Below are 20605 nucleotides of genomic sequence, written 5' to 3'. Positions count from 1 at the left end.
CTAGAAAGAGGCACATAAAAATTAACATTTTAACTATGGAAAACTTTAAGTACCTGACCTGTAACACATTATTTTTAGTGGGACTCCGAATTTAAGAAAAAACAGATGAATAGTGCAGTCATAAAACATTAAAAGAGAATATACAATCTTGAAATTCAGGTGGGAGTACTGTTAAAACAGGGATTGCTTTAAATTTACTTAATAGGGTTGATAAAAATCTAGTAGAGGGAGCAGGTAGTCTGAAGCTAAAAGATGAAAATTTACATTAAACTTTCCTCACTGAAGTTACAGATTTCAGCACTTTTTAATGTAAAATGTAACAAGCATTTAAATTAATTGATGTAGATAGTAGGATGTTCAATATACTTTGAGATGGAGGGCTTTTCAATCTGATCAGAAAATTCCAAATGAGCTTGCCTAGAAAGAACAAAGCCTTGTGGCGACATGCACCAGGCTCTTCATGAACTTTTATACAGATATTCAAGAACAATCACTAGTTTGGGTCCTCAGTTAGGGTTACTAAATCGTGCAAGATGACCAACAGAACAGGAAAGGAAATAAAAAGAAACTTAAAAGTTTTATCTCTTCATAGGAAGAGTTAAATAGTAGGTGCATTCTGCAATATACACACCTGTAATTGTGAGCGAGTCTATAGAATCATGCTCACATTAAATATACTATACCCCACAAAAAAAAGGAGTCCATCTCATCAGTGGGAGGAGCACGAGTATGCAAATACTTGTGTATACTCCTGCCTCCCTCGCCCCACTCATGTTGCTTAGTGGAATATACAGGTAAAATATTGAACCTTACAAGAATTAATTACAAATAGAATAAATTCAGTCAGGCCACAGTCCCAGCATTAAGACCTAAGTGGAAGCCTGGAGCACGGCCTCAGTGGCTTTACTTATGAAGCTAAACTCAAACAATATGAAAAGGCTCTCAATTTAGATTTTTTATTACACGTTGAACAGCTAAAAGTTTTAAACAACTGCAAGTTAGAGTGGGTCAATACCTTATACTCTTCAGTGTCAGGAGAAAGACGCTTCCGTTCTGCATCCAGTTGCAAAAATCGTTTGGTTACCCGCTCTAACCTGGCGTGTAGGTTTCGGTATTCACCATACTCTGCATTAAAGTCATCTTTGTAGTTTTGCCTCTGCTCATGTGACATAATGGCTGCGTATTTGCTGTTGAACAAGGGGTAATACTAAAATCATAAGTGTGCTTTCATTTTCACAGCTACATTCCAAAACGTTCGCTTTTCAGTAATTATAAACAAAATATAAAGGAGAATAAAAGACTGGAGAGAAATGATCAATTTTCACACTACATGATTCGACTTTAAGGACATCATTGCTATCCAAAAGAAGAACACAGGCAAGGTGCATTTGAATAACACAGTTCTTGACTGCAGTTAATTTGTTAGACTTAAAATTCCTGATTTAAGTTGCACTGTTGAGGCGATGAAAGCAGACAATGACTTAAATGGGGAAGCTGCTTTGTTACCAGATCATGTGAGCAATATTTATACCATTCACTCATCAATGACATGACAAGAAGTGTGAACATGGAGGAAGTAGTAAGAGATCCCATACTCAGATTTTATATACACATTGTTGATAGCAGTATTTTGTTCTCCGAGCAGGTATTGTTATGAGAGAGGGGTTTTGTTTAAACTCTCTCTTTAATTTAAGGTAAAATGGAGTAACGGAGGGGCATCTATGTGCGAGTGAGAGCGTGTCCCAGATAGAAATGGGGAAGGAACAGCTGCTGTGAATAGCAGGAACAAAAAAGGCTGTTCTTTATTAGCCACCTAGTAGAAGAGCTGGGACCTTTGGAGATTTAAGGACACTGGAAAGATCTGCCCTGGCTTGGCCAGGAGAAGGAGCTGCTGGAGAGGCCCTGGCTGCAGGAAATCAGTTCAGGGATTCTCAGAAGACTGAGGGAAATTACTTTTGCTTGTTACTGGACATTATGACTCCCCATGAAATGGGTCGAAGTAAGCCTGTTGGAAGCTGGGAGTAACTTTAGACTAGTTCTTTTAAATTCGTTTGTAGGACATGGGCATCACTTGCTGGCCAGCATTTATTGCCCATCCTGTAAAGACTGCAGTTCTGCCATGAGTGCAGTGTAACATATAGGTGTGACAGGCAGTTAAAAGGGGAGGGGGGTTAAATTTTCTATAGGTTAGGGTATTAGCTGTACATTAATATTTATTTGATGTCGATTTTAGTTCGTTATAGTAAATGCTTTAGAATCATGGAGGTTTACAGCATGGAAACAGGCCCTTCGGCCCAACTTGTCCATGCCGCCCTTTTTTTAAAAAAAAACCCAATTGCCCGCATTTGGCCCATATCCCTCTATACCCATCATACCCATGTAACTACCTAAATGCTTTTTAAAAGATAAAATTGTACCTGCCTCTACTACCACCTCTGGCAGCTTGTTCCAGACACTCACCACCCTCTGAAAAAAATTGCCCCTCTGGACACTTTTGTATCTCTCCCCTCTCACCGTAAACCTATGCCCTCTAGTTTTAGACTCCCCTACCTTTGGGTAAAGATGTTGACCATCTACCTTGTCTATGCCCCTCATTATTTTATAGACCTCTATAAAATCACCCCTCAGCCTCCTACGCTCCAGAGAAAAAAGTCCCAGTCTATTCAGCCTCTCCTTATAACTCAATCCATCAAGTCCCGGTAGCATCCTAGTAAATCTTTTCTGTACTCTTTCTCGTTTAGTAATATTCTTTCTATAATAGGGTGACCAGAATTGCACACAGTATTCCAAGTGTGGCCTTACCAATGTCTTGTAAACTTCAACAAGACGTCCCAACTCCTGTATTCAATGTTCTGACCAATGAAACCAAGCATGTCGAATGCCTTCTTCACCACTCTGTCCACCTGTGACTCCACTTTCAAGGAGCTATGAACATGTACCCCTAGATCTCTTTGTCCTGCAACTCTCCCCAGCGCCGTACCGTTAACTGAGTAAGTCCTGCCCTGGTTCAATCTACCAAAATGCATCACCTTGCATTTGTCAAAATTAAATTCTATCTGCCATTCGTCAGCCCACTGGCCCAATTGATCAAGATCCCGTTGCAATTGGAGATAACTTTCTTCACTGTCCACTGTGCCACCAATCTTGGTGTCATCTGCAAACTTACTAACCATATTCTCATCCAAATCATTAATATAAATGACAAATAACAGTGGGCCCAGCACTGATCCCCGAGGCACACCCCTGGTCACAGGCCTCCAGTTTGAAAAACAACTCTGTACAACCATCCTCTGGCTTCTGTGACATCTTGCGTGATCTTGCAAGTCAGTCACTGATAATTCAAATCTCTTTTTAAAAGTTACTGGTTTCTACAAGGATATTATGTAGATGCTACTTTACTAACAGTATATTTATTTTACATTTCTCATTACAACATTACATATTAAGAGCTAGATTGTGTTACAATCCCAGTGGACAGCCAGATCCCAGAATGGAACCATTTTTTGTTTAAAATGTGGAACAGAGTCACAGGACTAATTAGTTTTAACAAGAAAAAAAATTAAATATGAAAATTTGGCTTATTGCGCAATACTCCTTTACTCCCCTTTTAGCTTAACAAATACACAGATTTTAAGACTAACACTAATTACAAAGTACATCTTAAGCTGTAAGGGGCCTGTTAAAAAATTCCATCTGGGCACAGATAGGGCTGTGGTCAAATACACACTGCTCTGAACCCACATTAGTGACTATAATTTTCTCCCCAGATGATTCGCACTAGAGTTTCCAAACTCCACTCCCAAGAAACACACTTTAAAATCATCTCTCATAATAATGCTTTCTATAAGCAGTTTGCATTCCAAAATCCAGACCAGGTTTTACAAATGCCTCTTTTAAACAAAGCTTCTGCTCCATTTTTAACAGCGAATTCAATCCAGGAGTTTACACCAACTCCTTTACATAGAAACCTAGAAAATAGTAGGCGGCCATTTGGTCCTGCAAGCCTGTTCCATCATTCATTTTGATCAAATTCAATATCCTGATTCCCCCTTCCCCCCATATCCTTTGATCCCCAAGAGCTATATCTAATTTTTTCTTGAAATCAGTGTGTTTTGGCCTCAGCTACTTTCTGTGGTAGTGAATTTCTCAGATTCACCACCCTCTGGGTGAAGACATTTATCCTCACCTCAGTCCTAAAAGGTTTACCCCTTATCCTCAAATTATAACCCCTAGTTCTGCACTCCCCCACTGTCAAGAACATTCTTTCTGAATCTACCCTGTCTAATCCTGTTAGAATTTTATAAGTTATGAGATCCTCTCTCATTCTTCTAAATTTCACAATGAATATAATCCTAATCAACTTGGACTCTCCTCAAAGGTTCTGCCATCCCAGGAATTAGCCTGGTAAACCTTCACAGGTAAAGTCCTCTATAGCAAGGACACCTAAACTGCACACAATATTCCAGGTGTGGCCTCACCAGTGCCCTGTACAAATGCAGTAAAACATCTTCATTCCTGTACTCAAGTCCTCTATGAAGGTCAACAATAACATTTGCCTTATTTACTGCCTGCTGTAGCTGCGTGCTTACTTTCAGCAACTGATACACAAGGACACCAAGGTCTCGCAGAGTATCCACCTCTCTCAATTTACACCCATTCAAATAATGTCTTCCTATTATTGCTACCAAAGTGGATTATTTGTCTTGACTGCTGTACAAACTGCTCACAATTGCTTTAACTCTGGATTCCCGGACTCATTAAAATGGCATCAAATGTTTCATTTACCTCGGAAGTCTGCTGTTCCACTTTAAATCTAGTTACTGCAATTGTCTCTAACTCAGAATCCTTTGTTTACTCTTCTTTGGCTTTTTCTGACAATACCTTGGTCGCTGCTCTCCTAACTTTAGTCATCTTGGACATTGCTTCTGTTCCAATTCTCTGGTTTTCCGGACTGTACCTATCCCTTAGGAAGCTTGCATCTTTGCAAACCCCTTGCCCTGTCCAGGGTCTCCTGGCAGAGTTGGGAGAGGTTCACTCCCCAGTGTCCTGTCTTCAAAAGCAATATATCCAGCTAAAACTAAAACTTAAAAAGCTCTTTTCCCTTAAAGTCCAGTTGCTAAGCAACACCCCGATGCTTATGCCTTTTATTAGGCCAGCATTTATTACCCATCCCTAATTGCCCTCAGACGTTGATGTGCTGCCTTCTTGAACCGCTGCAGTACATGTGTCATAGGTACACCCACAGTGCTGTTAGGGTGCACTTCCAGGATTTTGACCCAGCAACAATGAAGGAATGGCAATATAGGTCCAAGTCAGGATGGTGGGTAGAATTCATCACCAGCAGGTTTCATGGCGGCCAGGGAGTAAAATTTGGTACAAGTGCAAAAATCAGTTTCATACCAGTGTGAATTTCCCCCAGTATCTTCCACAGGTGCCCACCATGGCAGATTGGAAACCCGCTGGAAACCAGCCTAAAACAAATCTGCATCCCTCTACTGGAATGTAGACGAAGGGCCTGACACAAATCTTCCACCCATGCCCAATTCTTCTCAATGTCAGCAGGAAAACAAGCCGGTGCAAAACATGTCTGGAATGTGGTGTGCACGTGTTGGGACTTGCCTGAACAATGCCTGGGGCTGCCTCTAGAATTTGGAAGAATTTGGAGGCAGCAAGCATCTGTGAACCCCAGAACACCACAGCAGTGGGTGGAGGGGGGGGGGGCGCTAGAGAGAGAGAGAGAGTGAGAGTGTGCAATTGAGTGATCAATGTATTTTCTAAAATCGCATGGAGGAATGTCACAGGGTGGAGGTACGGTTGTGTATTTTAAGTGTTTTATTCTCTAATCTCGAGGTAGTGCTTTAAATTAGAAGTGAGAAGTACTATATTAAATTTACAGATTAGCTGGTTAATCTAATCAATAAAATGCCAATCAGGTTAAGTGTAACAGTAAGTGCATTAGTATTAGGAGTATTAGCAGGAGGTCATCTCGAAGCATTTATTAAAATTAATAGTTTATACAAGGTAATTCGTAGATTTTTCCAGGTTAGACAGCCAGGACCTGCTGTTTGCAATTCCTGCACAATGCAGAAACTTCAGGACAATGCACTTCTCTTGGGAGAAAGGCGGAAGGATCTCCTGAGATGCAGCTGTTTGAACTCAAGTTTAAGGTTTTGGAGCTTGAGGGCCAGCTGGGGTGACTGCAGAGCATCAGTGAGATAGAGTTTCCTGGATTGTCAATTCCAAAGGGTTATGGGACTGTGCTGAAAAGGTTGGCAAGCTGCAAGAATAAACAGCCATAAAATAATATAATATAGTAACAATAATTGAAATGTGTCTGAAAAGTAGTGAAGACTGGACTCATTTGAGGATAGAAAATGTTCAGAAAAGTTAGGGAAGGCAAAAAAGGCAGGCAAGGTGACAGTATTAATTAGGAAAAAGAGGATGTTCTAGAGGGGGAAAAAGGGCAAGAAGCCATTTGATTAGAAACAATAATCAAAAAGGATACGATTATGCTACTGGTGGAATTCCTCTAAACAGTGAGAAAGAGGAGAGATGGAGGAGCAACTCTGCAGTCAAAATCAGATGTCCAAGAACAATAGAGTGGTGGGCCTGAATTATGCAATTCCAATAGTGGCTGAGAGGTTTGCTGCTCCAGAGCCACTGCAACTTTCAGCAAGCTCATTCATGCAGAAATTTAGAAGTTGTGTGCCTGACTGGGCTCTGAAAGAGCCCATGCTGATCATCCCATCATACCATTTAAAAGACAGGGAACATTAATTCAAAAACTTTGCCTGTTTTGCCTTCAACTGCATGGATTATTCAGTGCAAAACGTTAGGGTGAAAATCACAGTTGTAAATCAAAGAGTCAGCCCTTCAAATGCTTATGTTTCCAGCCACAAAATAAACAGATGGTAATTATTATTCAAATGCGTTAGAATGATTTTGATCCACATAGGAGGCAAGGGGAGTAGGAAGCAGGCAAGAAAATGGAGTCAAGGCCACAATTTGATCATGATTTTATTGAATGGCAGAGCAGATGCCCTGCTCCTATTTCTTATGTTCTTATTTAAGGGCTTGCCATAATCTTCCAATCTTCCCTAGATATGGGAAAGGTGTGAGGGGATTAGTAAGTGATTGGCAGATGTGGGACCCTTACTCAAGAAAGGGTTGAAGGATTATCCTAGTTATTAACAGGCCAGTTATTTACCAACTGTGGTGGATAAGGCTTTTTAAAAAAAAATCAACAGGAGCAGTTTGAGTTAATTAAGGACGTCAACACAGAACTGTACAAAATAGATAGTACTTGACTAATTGAATTACATTTTTTGAATTTGATGAAAGGATTGTAATGTGGATGTGGACTTTAAGCTGTTGGACAAAGGGCTATGTAAAAGGCTGGTTAACAGAATTGCTGCCTGCCTGGAGGATGTTTAACTGTGGTGCCCCCCAAGGTTCAGTGCTCAGACTTCAGTTTGTTTTTTTAAATAATTAGAACTTATTTGGATATTAGAATACAGATTAAAATATCAAAGTTTGTTGATAATATTCATTTCTAGGACATGAATGTTGTTGGTTAGGCCATATTTGTCATCCATCTCTAATCGGCTTTGACAAAGCGGAGGTGAGTTGCCTTCATGCCCCGCTAGTCCATCTAAGTAGACTGCTGTTTGGAAGGAAGTTCCCGGTTTTGCCCCAGTGAGTGTGAAGAAACTGCATTATAGTTCAAGTCAGAATGGTGTGTAGTTTGGAGGAGAACTTGCAGCCAGTGGCATTCCCATGTGATTGCTGCCCTTTGATAAATTGCTACAGTACATCTTGTAGATGGTACAAACAAAGGAAGAGTGGAGGAGTGGAGCAGGGAGGGTCAGAAGTCAGGGTGGACGGTCAAAAGTTGGGGTGGTGAGATCAAGGTTTGGAGGGTCAGAGTTGCAGGGTGGGGTAGGTTCAGTCCTCAGAAGTCCAGTGGGTGGCATCTGGGTGTTTATAATGGTTATCCAGAAGTTAGGAGTTTTAATCTTTCCAACACTTTTCTGGGTAACTATTGGTGTAACCCTTGCAGAACCAAACAGCAATTTTCGGATGGTTTGCAAGGGGGGCTCATAGGTTCCTGCCCAACAAAATACTTCAAAAAACACTGGAAACCATCTGCTTTCCCAAAGTGTTTTCATATACTTCGAAAACACAATATTAGTAGACTCCTTGAAAAACAGCATTTCCTGTTTATTAACGTACATTATTTATTTAATTATTATTTTTAACAATAGGTAGAGGAAGAGAAATTAAAACTGCAGCAACTGAGTAGAGAGCAAAAATAGCTGATCCACTTCATGCAGTTAAGAGGTGGCTTTGCAGTTGATCCATGGTGCCGGAAAACAATCAGTGCCATCTGGTCGATATAGGTAGCTGTCTGGGATAAGTAGGAATACTGCTAAGAGGTGGGGACAGTATTTTACATTTTTCCTTATAAACTTCATCTGACATTGTTCTATTCAATTATGTATTTTGCCTGAATCATTTTACAATTTGAGCTCCCTCTTCCACTGTCAAATAGTTTGGGATAATCCGCAAATTTGACTAAATTACACTGAGTTTCTAATTCTTGCTCCCATAACAATTATCAATTTTATCTAACCTTCAACCAGCTTCTTGTTCTAGACAATGTTTATTTTGAATTCCTACATCTGAGCTTAATTTAATAACCTCAGTATGATTTCCCCCTTTGAATTCACAATGATTGCTGTCAATCTTCAAATTTACTTCTAATATCAGATTACATTATTTTATATGCAAAGGAAGGAAGACTAATAGGCATGTGGATGCCTTGGTACTGATATTCAAAATGGATGACACGTTAGCCTGTTTTAAATCTACTTGCCAACCTCCAGTTTAAAGTGTTCCCTTGGTGATCATTAGTACTGTTAGAATTTCTTCCCCCTCTTCATATTCTGAAATAAATGTCATTTGATCCTGGGGTTTAATTATTTTGAGTCTATGTAGCTGTTGTAGGAGTTGCATCTGATTTATATTTAAAACATAATAACATTCCATCTTGAAAAATGTCACATTAAATAACTTATTTGTAACCCTGTTTTTATGATCTACAAAGACATACATAAGGGAATCCACTGTACGTCATTTACTACTTGTAAGCTGTCATTGCCTACCCACCTGCATTACTAAACAAATGTTACAACTATCATTATTGGTTGCAAAGTTAATGATTCCCTTGAAGTTTGTTCTGACTACTTATCATGTACTTACGCCAATTTTATTCTAACATTTTAAAGCTTAAACTACTTTCCAAAACTTTATTTAAAAAAAAGAAATGATGATCTCAACATATACAGGCCAGTAAATTTAACAATTGCTGCAGGAAAATCTTTAGTCTTCAACCAAGGATGCATTTATCATGTAATTGGGAGAAAATAGCAAATAATTTGAAGCAGCTAACATAGAATTTTAAAAGGGACAGTCATATTTGAAAAGCATCAGAATTTGAGGAAAAGAATTGTGAAAATGCAATGGATATAGTGAATAGCTACAGGGAAGTCTCTAACAACGCACCACATTGGAAAATGTTGGGAAAATTTAGGGACATGGAATTTGGGATTATACAGCAAACTGGATAAAAAGTGTTAGAAAGGTGAAAACAGAATGAAAATTAAGGCCAGTTTTCCCAGAATTATTGAAAGTAGGGCAAGTGGTGTTTCAGAGGGTTCAGTTCTGGATGACTGTTGTTCACTGTGTGGAATAATTATTTGTTTATAGATCTAGAGGCATTAGAATCAAATTTGGAGATGATACCAAAACAAAGTACAAAATTCTTTGGAGGTTCAGGAGTAGGAATACTGATAAGGCAGGGAATAGGCTAAAAAGTAGCAGATGGAATTCAATGTCAGTAAGAGAGATATGATGTACTTTGGTTAAAAATTAACAGCAGTAACTACACTCAACGAGACTAAGTTTGACATTCTGGAACTGCAGCTGGGGTAAAGGCGTCACAGGATATTAAAGGCACTACCATCTCAGCTAGATAAAGTCATAAAACACTAATGGAATTCTATGTTTTATCACACAATGTGTAGACTGTAAAAGCCAAGTAGTAATGCGAGGCTATATAAAACCTTAACAAGTACTTTGAGCAGTACTAGGCCACACATGATAAGGAGGATATGGGAGCTTCAGTTAGGACACAATGCAGATTTACTGGAATGCTGTGAAAAAAGTTTAGAATTGCGCTTCTTTTCATTAGAACATATTATGGGGCAAAATTATATAACCCAAATTTGGACTAGGTGACAGAGCAGATCGTGATTGGAAACTCACTTCGGAGTCAAACACCAAGGTTGCAAACTTTTTGGTTCAGCATCAGACAGTTGCCAAGGATGGAAATGGTGGCCAGGGGATGGAGTTTGTGCAGTGGCCAAGGGAAAGGTACCATTATGACTCAATGACTAGTGCTCGTCTTCAAATCAGTCTCTTGGCTCGATTAATTTATATTCCCAATATTTAGTTGCAGGTTGGGCCTAGGGCACTATAGTTAAGGAAGCCCACCAACGCCTCTATTTTTTCAGAAAACTAGGGAAATTTGGCATGTCAGCTATGACTCTCACCAACTTTTACAGATGCACCATAGAATGCATTCTTTCTGGTTGTATCACAGCTTGGTATGGCTCCTGCTCTGCCCAAAACTGCAAAAAACTACAAAAGGTCATGAATGTAGCCCAGTCCATCATACAAATCAGCCTCCCATCCATTGACTCTGTCTACGCTTCCCGCTGCCTCGGCAAAGCAGTCAGCACAATTAAGGACCCCTCGCACCCTGGACATTCTCTCTTCCACCTTCTTCAGTCAGGAAAAAGATACAAAAGTGTGAAGTTATGTACCAACCAACACCAGAACAGCTTCTTCCCTGCTGCTATTAGACTTTTGAATGGACCTACCCTGCATTAAGTTGATCTTTCTCTGCACCTTAGCTATAACTGCAACACTACATTCTGCACTCGTTTTCTTCTCTATGAACGGTATGCTTTGTATGTTTGTGTGCAAGAAACAATATTTTTCACTGTATGTTAATACATGTGACAATAATATATCAAATCAAAGTAGGGGGTCAGGTCGGTTTGGAATGGGGGCTGGTGGGGGGAGTGGGTGTCAGGCTGGACTAGGAGTGATTTAGGGAATCCACTGCAGGGAGGGTAGTGTGTGTGCTTTTAAAAAAAAGTCGCTCTGGAGTTAGAAGTGTTTTTTTTCCCCCCTTCTAGCTCTTTCATAGTAACTATCAGGGTGAAACTGGCAGAACAATCTGAAGTTAGCAATTTAAATCGTTTTGTTGGATGGTTTCCAGTCCAGCATTATTCTCCAGGGGAAATTAGTGCTTTTGGATGCTTGCTGGATAAAGCTTTACGTGAGAACCTCCAAGAGGGATTCCCCAACACATCATTGGGCCCCCTCCCCCAAATGTGATGTTGGGGAACCAGGAAGTTATGGACCATTATTTCTGGCATGGATACAATAGGCCAAATGGCCTTCTGTGCCATTATGACTCAATGGCTCTAGTGCACGTCTGGTTCAATTTGTCCATGAAAATACGTTTATGTTTATCCAATTTCTCAAATAGCAATTCCTCAAACTTACTGAAAGTCCAGGTAAACTACATTTAAAGTGTCCTCTTCCCTGTAGTTTAGTCTTTAAAACAAAAATCAACCAAATCAAACATGATCCATCCTTCTGACAAATGAAGGAAAACAATCAAGATTTGGGAAACAGCTCACGCAAAACTATCAAAAATAAAATTGCAGTCCTAACAATAGTCTATTAAAAATAGCTTTTAATGCACAATTTTTCAAAGTAAGAAATCGCAACTTGAACGAAATAACTATTGTCAGTTTAGGGAATTCATTTGCTGAGTAAAAAAAGTGCAAAAGACAGAAATGCACAAAATAAGTACATTTACTTACATCAAGTAATCAGGCTTTTTGGCTGGTAACATAGGATTGCTGGAACCAGTGCACTTCCTATTCATTCCTGCAAAAGAATAGATGTTTCTGTATATCTGTTTCGCCAAGCAGAAGGTACAGAAATAACAGCAAACTTTTGACCTTTGCCACACTGCAGCTAAAACTTGTGGGAAGATTTTAATGCTTTTGCTTCTGTATTACATTTTTCAATACAAATAGTGCGCTAGTTTTCAACTCTACAGATTACAAACAGCAGCAGCCATATGGTCAGCTCAGTCACTACCAATAACAGACCTAGAGTCTGTAACGGCAATAACTGAATTACCCACACAATAGAGGTCAAAGCACTAAGACCTCCACCCAGGGTCAGTCTCCTACTGTTTCCAAATCCTGCAGACAAGGAACCATTCAGGAATTAATTTATTGGAAGTAGCAGATGTGGCTATAATGTTAAAGAATGCAATTTTAGGACCTTTCCCACCCTATGTTTTGTGGGAATCAAGAATGAGAACACAGCATGGTTATTAACTAAAACTAGTTTAGAGTACTTGAGTCTCACTGACACTAAATTCTTCTTCTATAGATATACAATCTGAATAGTCTTCAATGTTAGTTGTAGCAACTTAGGGCAGCAAACCATTCTGCAAATTGTGCCTTTTTGGAAGCATGCCTAAAACTTTATTACTGGATTCAAAATTTGACATGTCAGAGTCGAATATGTTTAATGCTAGCATTTTGATCACTGGGCCATTAACAATAAACTATTTATGCCCTGTATTATTTTTCCCAAATTTTCCTCTTTAGCTTTTATTTCAAATAATACAGCATAGACAGTCAGGGATTACAATTCATTGTATTTTTAAGAGTTTGTAACACTCATTGACATTAAGAAATCTTTGCACGTTTTAATTAAACAATGTTTGCGGGAGAACTAATATGGTTAGTTGACAATGTGGATTTAAGGGTCAAAGCAACTCACTTTTCATTTATCCCAGAGATTCAGAAAGGTTAGGAAATGTGGGGTCCTGTTATTAGTATTCCTACTGGTTGAGAGCATTGTTTAGTTGCAGTGGATTAAGGCAGCAGCTCACCACCACCTTCTCAAGGGCAATTAGAGATGGGCAATAAATGTTAGCCTGGCCAGCAATGCCCACATCCCATGAATGAATAAAATAAGTCTCATCTTTTGTAAAGATCTTAACACATTTTAGAAGATGTTGCTGAAACAATTAGCAGATTTTGGTTTAATTATTTAATGGTTAAAGAATTAATAATTCAGTAATTTAAATTTTCAAATATTTTGAACACAACAGTTTAAGATCGAGTTATGGTAAAAGATTCAGAGGTAGACCATTTATCTTTACATATGTTCAACACCTCTGATAATTTTGTTCTAACAAAACATTTATTTGCTCCCATTCTGATAGTTTCCCATCCTTGTTCCCTCATATTTAAAGAATGCAAAGAAGCACAACTGGTTTAACCAGCCATCACCATATTTGACTGGACCACATCAAGCACAAGAACATAGGAAGTAGGAGCAGGCAACAATTTGGCCCTTCAAGCATGCTCCACCATTCAATAAGATCATGGCTGATGCGGCTGTGACTTTCTTACCCTAGTCCTAGACTTCCTTGCAGAACAAAAATCTGTCTAATTCAGCTCCACAACTTCTAGGGTGGTGCATTGCAAAGATGAATAATCTTCAGAGAAGAAATTCTTCCTCATCTCATTCTTAAATAGGAGACCTCTTATTTTTAAACTATGCCTCCTAGATATAGACCCCCATTAAGGGAAACATCTTGTCAGTATTTACTCTATCAAGTCCTCCCAGAATCTTAAATTTCAATAAAACCACCTCAAACTCTAATGCCCAACATGTTCGATTTTTCATCGGAAGACAAACCCCTTCGTCTCAGGAATCAACTTCATGAACTCTCTCAACTGCCTCAAATGCAAGTGAATTCCTGCTCAAATCCTCCTCCAATACTTCATTGTCGAGTAACTGTCCTTCCTTAAGTTTCACTCTTGACTGTCCAACAGTAGCCACAGATCTTCAGCAATAATTCATAGAATCCTTATAGTGTAGAAGGCGGTCATTTGGCCCATCGAGTCTGCACCGACAACAATCCCACCCAGGCCCTATTCCTGTAACCCCACATATTTATATCGCTAATCCCCCTGACACTAAAGGGCAATTTAGTATGGCCAATGCACCTAACCTGCACATCTTTGGACTGTGGGAGGAAACTGGAACACCTGGAGGAAATCCACACAGACAGAACGTGCAAACTCCACACAGTTACTCATGGCTGGAATTGAACCTGGGTCCCTGGCACTGTGAGGCAGCAGTGCTAACCACTGTGCCTCCAATTCATAGATGCTTACAGCACAAAAGGAGGTCATTTGGTCCAGTGTCCAAGCTGGTCAAAGATCTGACTACTCTAATCCCATTTTCTAGTTCCAAGATCAGGTTATGGCAGCACAGGTGAACATCTAAATATTTGTTAAATGTTATGACAGCTTCTGACTCAATCAACATTGGGCAGAGAGTTCCATATTCCCACCATCCTCGGTTAAAAGGTTTCTCCTTAATTCCCCTCTTAGCCTTCCTTTTCTATCTTAAATCTATGCCCCCTATTGACCCCTCTACTAATGGAAAAGGTGTCTTTCTATCCACCCTATCTATACCCTTCAATCTTATACACATCCATTAAGTCCCCATTCAACCTTCACTGCTCCAATGATGTCTCTTATCTTTACACCATTAGCTCTGGATTCTCACAAGGACTGATGCTTGGACCTTTCCCATCTTTATCCTCTTCCACAGTATCATACAAAGACACGCGGTGGGGGGCAGCTTTCACATTTACGCTGCTCTGGCTCTCCATCTTTTCAACTCCATTTGTTTGTACAGTTTTAAGTTAGCTGTAATTTTCTTCAGTTAATGTTGATACTTCAGTCTCCCCATGACCTCCTTAGCTGTTTACTTAACATTGATTCCATCACCCCTCCAGATTTAAACAACTTTCCTATCACATTTTGGATTCCAGGCATCAGAATTTCTTAAGAGTACCAGGTTATTAGAGGTCTCATAAGATGAGTCATCTTCTGGTTTTAGTGGGATTCCTGAAACACGGATTGCAAATAGTGGCTGACGTTGGTTTTTCCAAAACGCGTGCCAATGAATTAATTGTTGGGACTGATTTTCCTGTGTATTTTTGGGTTTACTTTGCTGTCAATTAGTCAACGCTTAGTCTCCTGCTAGGTATTTATTTATTTAGTGAATACAAAGTCCCAAAGCAAAGCAGTTTCTTCCAGTCCTACTGCATTGACTGTGGATAGGTCTTTGTTGAGTCTGTGGATGTGGTGCATCCACAGACACAGAGGGGACCGGCGTTAATGCCCCATCTGTGGCAGTTGGCCAAGCAGGGGCCGTGGCTGGTCCTGAACCCGTTAAGGGTGGACCACTCTTTCCTTAGAAGGTTGAAACCAGACAGCTGTTAGGTTGGGTTTGAGACAAGTACTTGTTTGTCATGTCCTGTGATTCCTATTCATTTGTCCAGGTGGAGTTTGAGCTGAAGTCTTGTGTGGGAGGGTTTTTCTTGTTCAGCCTTCTTGATGGGAGTCATATTTTGAGTGGGCTTAATAGGTCAGAATGAAGCGGCAGGTGGGGGTCATTACAAACATTTTCCATCATTTTGTGGGTTGTTGCAAGTCGACAGATGTGTGAGGGAGTGATGTTTGCCAGGACAGGAAGCCAAGGGGGTGATCATGAGCATAGTGTTCAAGTATTGATATGCATGGTAGCATTCAGCTGGGTGTCAACTCTGTGCGCGCGCACATGTGCCTGCATGCGTGTGCATGCATCAGCGCAAAGTAAAATCTGAACCTTTGACTGTTCAAGTGTTTGGATGCTTTCAATGGCGGGGGGGGGGGGGGGGGGTGGGGGGGGGCGCGCACAGAGGAACATGACAGTTTCAGGAGGAGGCCAGTGTCGAAGGTGGCTGTGAGGTTGAGGAACACAGCACCTGTCTTCAAGTTTTTCTGAAATAATTTTTCAATTTAAGCAATGAGGGCCAGTACCTAGTCCCCAGTGCTGCACTCCTTGCGGAAATTAGCTTGGCCAACGCGAAGGACATCTAAGTTTGGCGTTGTGCGCTGAAGGATGAGCTGTTCAATGTTTTTGTATGGGACTGATAGGAGGAAGATTGGACAGTAGCTAGTATGGGGTATTTTCCAGGTTTTGGTCCGGTGACATTTGCTGTTCTCCATTTCTTTGGAATCGAGTCAGTATTTATGACCATCACATAGAACCGAATCAGTTAGGAAAGAGCTCGGGGTCCCAGGTGTTTCATAGATTCTGGCTCAATATTGTCATATCCTGCTGCCTTGCCACACTTCAAGCCCCATAGGACCTTCTGTTGTTCTGCAACCTCAAAAAGGTGTGGGACTGATGTCTTCTCTGTGATGCTGATAGTGTTATCTTATTTCACCCTGGATGTTTCTTTGGGTGTTTTTGTCCAGCTATGTCAAGGTGGTATCTGGAGACATGGTTGGGAATAACAGAGCAGTTTTGAGTGGGTGGCTTCTGGGCGGCTCCAAGGCAACAGATTAGGCTCCAGCACCTCCTACTGGAGTCTGAAGTATGCAGCATTGAGGGACTCATCAGATGGTCTCCTAACCCTGGATCCCCTGATGCTTGAAGCCAATAGGCATTCTCACTCATGGGAATGTCAAGTAGCTTTACACAGGCACATAAGAGATAGGAGGCTTGAGGCTGCTATACCATTTAATAAAACTATGGCAGAACTTCATTTTTCTGCCCTATCCCAGTATCCTCTGAATCTTTTGTGCCCAAGAGTCTATCAATCTCAGCCTTTAATATACTTAAAGGCTGAGCATTCACACTGGGGTAGAGAATCCCAAAGATCCACAACAATTCTTTAGTGAAGACATTTCTCTTCATCTTGGTCTAACCTAACAGCTGGACCTGTCTGCCTGGAATGGAGGGTATTAGCTACGAAGAGAGATTGAATAAACTGGGACTGTTTTCCCTGTAAATACAGAGGTTAAGGGGCGACCTGTTAGAAGTTTATAAAATTATGAGAGATATAGATAAGGAAAACAGTTAGAAACTTTTTTCCAGAGCAGAAATGACAATTACAAGGGGGCACAAGTTCAAGATAAGAGGGGGAAAGGTTCAGTGGAGATGTGTGGAGGGAGATTTTTTTTTTAAACAGAGGGTGGTGGAGGCGTGGAATGCATTGCCAAGTGAGGTGGTTGAGGCAGATACGCTAGCCACATTTAAGACTTATCTCGATAGGCATATGAACAAACAGGGAATAGAGGGATATAAGCGTTTGGTCTAGGTAGGACAACGTGGTCAGCACAGGCTTGGAGGGCCGAAGGGCTTGTTCCTGTGCTGTACTGTTCTTTGTTTTGTTCTAAATGACTGATCCCAAATTCTAGACTCGTTCAGCATCTACACTGCGAAGCCCTCTTAAGAACAGATCTTTTATTTTCTGGAGTTTAGAGAAATGATGGTCCATTCCACTTGACCTTGCCTCATTGGACAATTTGCATCTGGAAGGTCCTGCTGCAAATAGGACAACATACCACAGATTTTGGATGAGTTATTGGCTAGAGTTTTCTTCTCTTTGCATTTTTTCATTGCCTCAAATGGCTCAGGTGGTAGTGTCAAAGATTGTACAGGATAGCAAAGTCGACATCCTTAGGTCATTGGTTTAATTTCGGCTTGAAGGAGTCTGTCTCCTTTCTTTGATGAGATCAGAATTGCATACAATACTGAAGGTGTGGTATCTCAAAACCCTATGTAATATTAGCAAGATTTTCTTACTCTTCCACTACAACTGCCATACAATAAAAGGTATATCATAACATGGGTCTTCCTAGTGAAACAGAAGTTTAAAAGTTAAAATGCAAGCAACGATACACAAATTCCTCCGAATACCAACTAGTCTCTCAACTTTTAAAATACTCTGCTTTTCCATTCTTTCTACCAAACTGGATAATTTCACACTTCACCTCCATTGGTCACTTACTTGCCAAACTAAAGTGATTTGCATTCTTCGCAGTCTTTGCATCCTCCTCAGGTTACTTTTCCACCTAACTTTATATGGTCAGCAAACATGAGTACATTACACCTGATCCCCCACATCTAAATTATTCATATGGATTCTAGCGAGCTGAGGCCCAAGTACTGATCCTTGCAGCATTTCACTAGTTAATGTCTGCCAGCATGAAAATTACCCATTCATTCCTATTTTCAGAGTGTAACCAATCTCAAATTCTAAAATAGAAACAGGAAATGCATCTCTGGAGAGAAGCAGTTAACATTTCAAATCCTATTGCACAGGCTGTGTTCCTCACCCCACAGGTGCTGCCAGGCCTGCTGATTTTTTCCCAGCATTTTCTGTTTTAACTTCAGATTTCCAGCATCTGCAATATTTTGCTTTTACTCAAGTCCGAACCTTGTGCAGCAAACACAAGTTTTTCTATGTTTCTATGAGACTCCTGGATGAGTACATGGGACTTAATAGGATGGAGGGTTATAGGTAGGAATATGTTCGGCACAACTTGTGGGGCCGAAGGGCCTGTTTTGTGCTGTAGTTTTTCTATGTTTCTAAACTTATCAAAAGTCTTCTGAAAATTCAAATATATTACATTCACTGGTTCCCCTCATCAACCTTGCTATTTACACAGTCAAAAACCCAAGATTTAACATATTTCCCTTTCATGAAACAGTTTTGACTGTTTAATTATAATAATTTTCCCAAATGCCCTGCTACCTTGACACTAAGACACTAAGTCTTTTCCCTGTTACTGGTGTCAGGCTAACTTGACCTATTATTGCTATTTTCAGCCTCTCTACTCTCCTGAAAGCTGTATTATGTTTTCTTATCTTCCAATCCACTGGGGCCCTTTCTGAAATCTAGGGAATTTTGGAAGATCAAAGCCCATGCATCCACTATCTCAACTATTTTAAAGCTTAGGATGCAAGCCATTTGTTGACTTTTAGTCCCGGGGCATCAACATTTAGAATGGCACTGAAAGAGGGCCAGAGGTTTGGCAGACTGAGACTCCCATCTCAGTACTGTCTTTATTTTAAGGACTCGTAGCATGAGAGAGAGAGAAGCTGACAGCATCTGATTAAGATCTTGGGATTAAAAAGTACTGGAAATGCAATTCATGGATTTGTGACCATTGTGGCTGCAAGATGCAGGGAGGGAGTCAGACATGAGTTTGGAGAGAAATCTGAATTGTGGAGTTCTGGGATGGTTCAAAGAATAGATAATAATCTAGTAGCCTGAAAGTTTGGGAGGGGCACCAAGGATAATGGGACTCAGAACCCCTTCAGGCTATCATGAATCCTCTCTAGTTTGTTCCTGCTCATCATTTCCTGATTAGATCCATCTGGTATACTTTTGTGCCTTCGTATTTCCCCCACACAATTTCTCCATTAACCAGTTCTTATTTTAAAGTATTCAGGGTAAATTTTGTATTTCCAACATTCCTGGGCCAGGCCAGATTAATGGATGTAAAATCATAGAAACGTAGAAAATAGAAGCACAAGTAGGCCATTCAGCCTTTTGAATCTGCTCCGCCATTCATTTTGATCATGGCTCAGGATCTACAATTTTCTAATATGCTTCAATTGTTTGCTCCAAGTGCATAACAAAAGTTATCCTTTACTGCATTATTAGTCGGTTTGCCAACTTGTAGAGTTTTTTGTAAGTATACATCAAATTTCTGAACCAAAAATGAACTAAAACTGCTGAGCAATTAAATGTATGGTTTTCAACTTTCAAAAATATCCTTATGCCTCAAAAATGGTTGAGTTTAAGCTTGCTTTTCAATTGAAATAGAGGGAACAGCTCAAAAGGAAAATACATTCTTGATAAACATTTTTTGTTGTTTCTAAATGTCAAAAGAAATGTACAAGTTCATATATTGAATAATTTTGTAAGCTTTACATTCTCAGTAAAAACCTTTGAAGGAACCATCAACAAAAATGGAAGACAAATCAATGGTTAAATGAGCGAAGTTATGAGAAAATGTAAGTAATTTTACATTGACTAAATTTATACATTGATAATTGCAATTAGAGAAAGCCAGCAGATACATTCCCCCCTCAAAATACATCGAGTGATTAAGTTGGATCACATTTGATTTTTTAAAACAAAACTATTGGCCAGTGAGAAACTATGGAATATCTACACTTTAGCTAGAGTTTTGCTTTATAACAATTTGTTTATGGGCTTTCCATTGTAAATTTTAACATAATCCAGAACTTGTAGTCCCAAATGTGGCAAATACTAAGAAGTTCACCACTATTTAGGGCTGCAACACCACCATAACTTCTGGAAATTTCACTTATGCTGAAATCCAGAAATTGCGGTGCACTGGAATGGGTTTCACATGAGGGTTTTGTCGTGATCTGTCATTTGGTAACTGGGGCTGATTGCCTAGAGGTAAAATAACATTAATGTTGATTTGTTTTTTACTGCTGCACCTAATAAGTACAGAGCTTAAAGTGTGAATCCCTTTAAATCAACAAAAATATTAAAGCACTACCACTCTTCAATCTCCTCTTCCCACATCCACTGGTGGTGAGCTGAATT

The 20605-nt window shown here is 40.0% G+C and overlaps 1 protein-coding gene across 1 annotated transcript in view; it reads right to left on the bottom strand.

Moving 5' to 3' along the window:
• ell2 (elongation factor for RNA polymerase II 2) overlaps nucleotides 1-20605 on the bottom strand; it is a 128352-nt gene that overhangs the window by 7195 nt on the left and 100552 nt on the right. The window contains exons 9-10 of the mRNA XM_078214765.1: nucleotides 11961-12027; nucleotides 1016-1187 (exon numbers count right to left, since the gene is read on the bottom strand). Of these exons, the coding sequence (XP_078070891.1) occupies nucleotides 1016-1187; nucleotides 11961-12027 (239 nt within the window). The remainder of the gene's footprint in view (nucleotides 1-1015; nucleotides 1188-11960; nucleotides 12028-20605) is intronic.

This window comes from Mustelus asterias, chromosome 6, assembly GCF_964213995.1.
Source record: "Mustelus asterias chromosome 6, sMusAst1.hap1.1, whole genome shotgun sequence".
NCBI lineage: Eukaryota > Metazoa > Chordata > Chondrichthyes > Carcharhiniformes > Triakidae > Mustelus > Mustelus asterias.
This window is presented reverse-complemented; position numbering and strand designations above follow the sequence as displayed.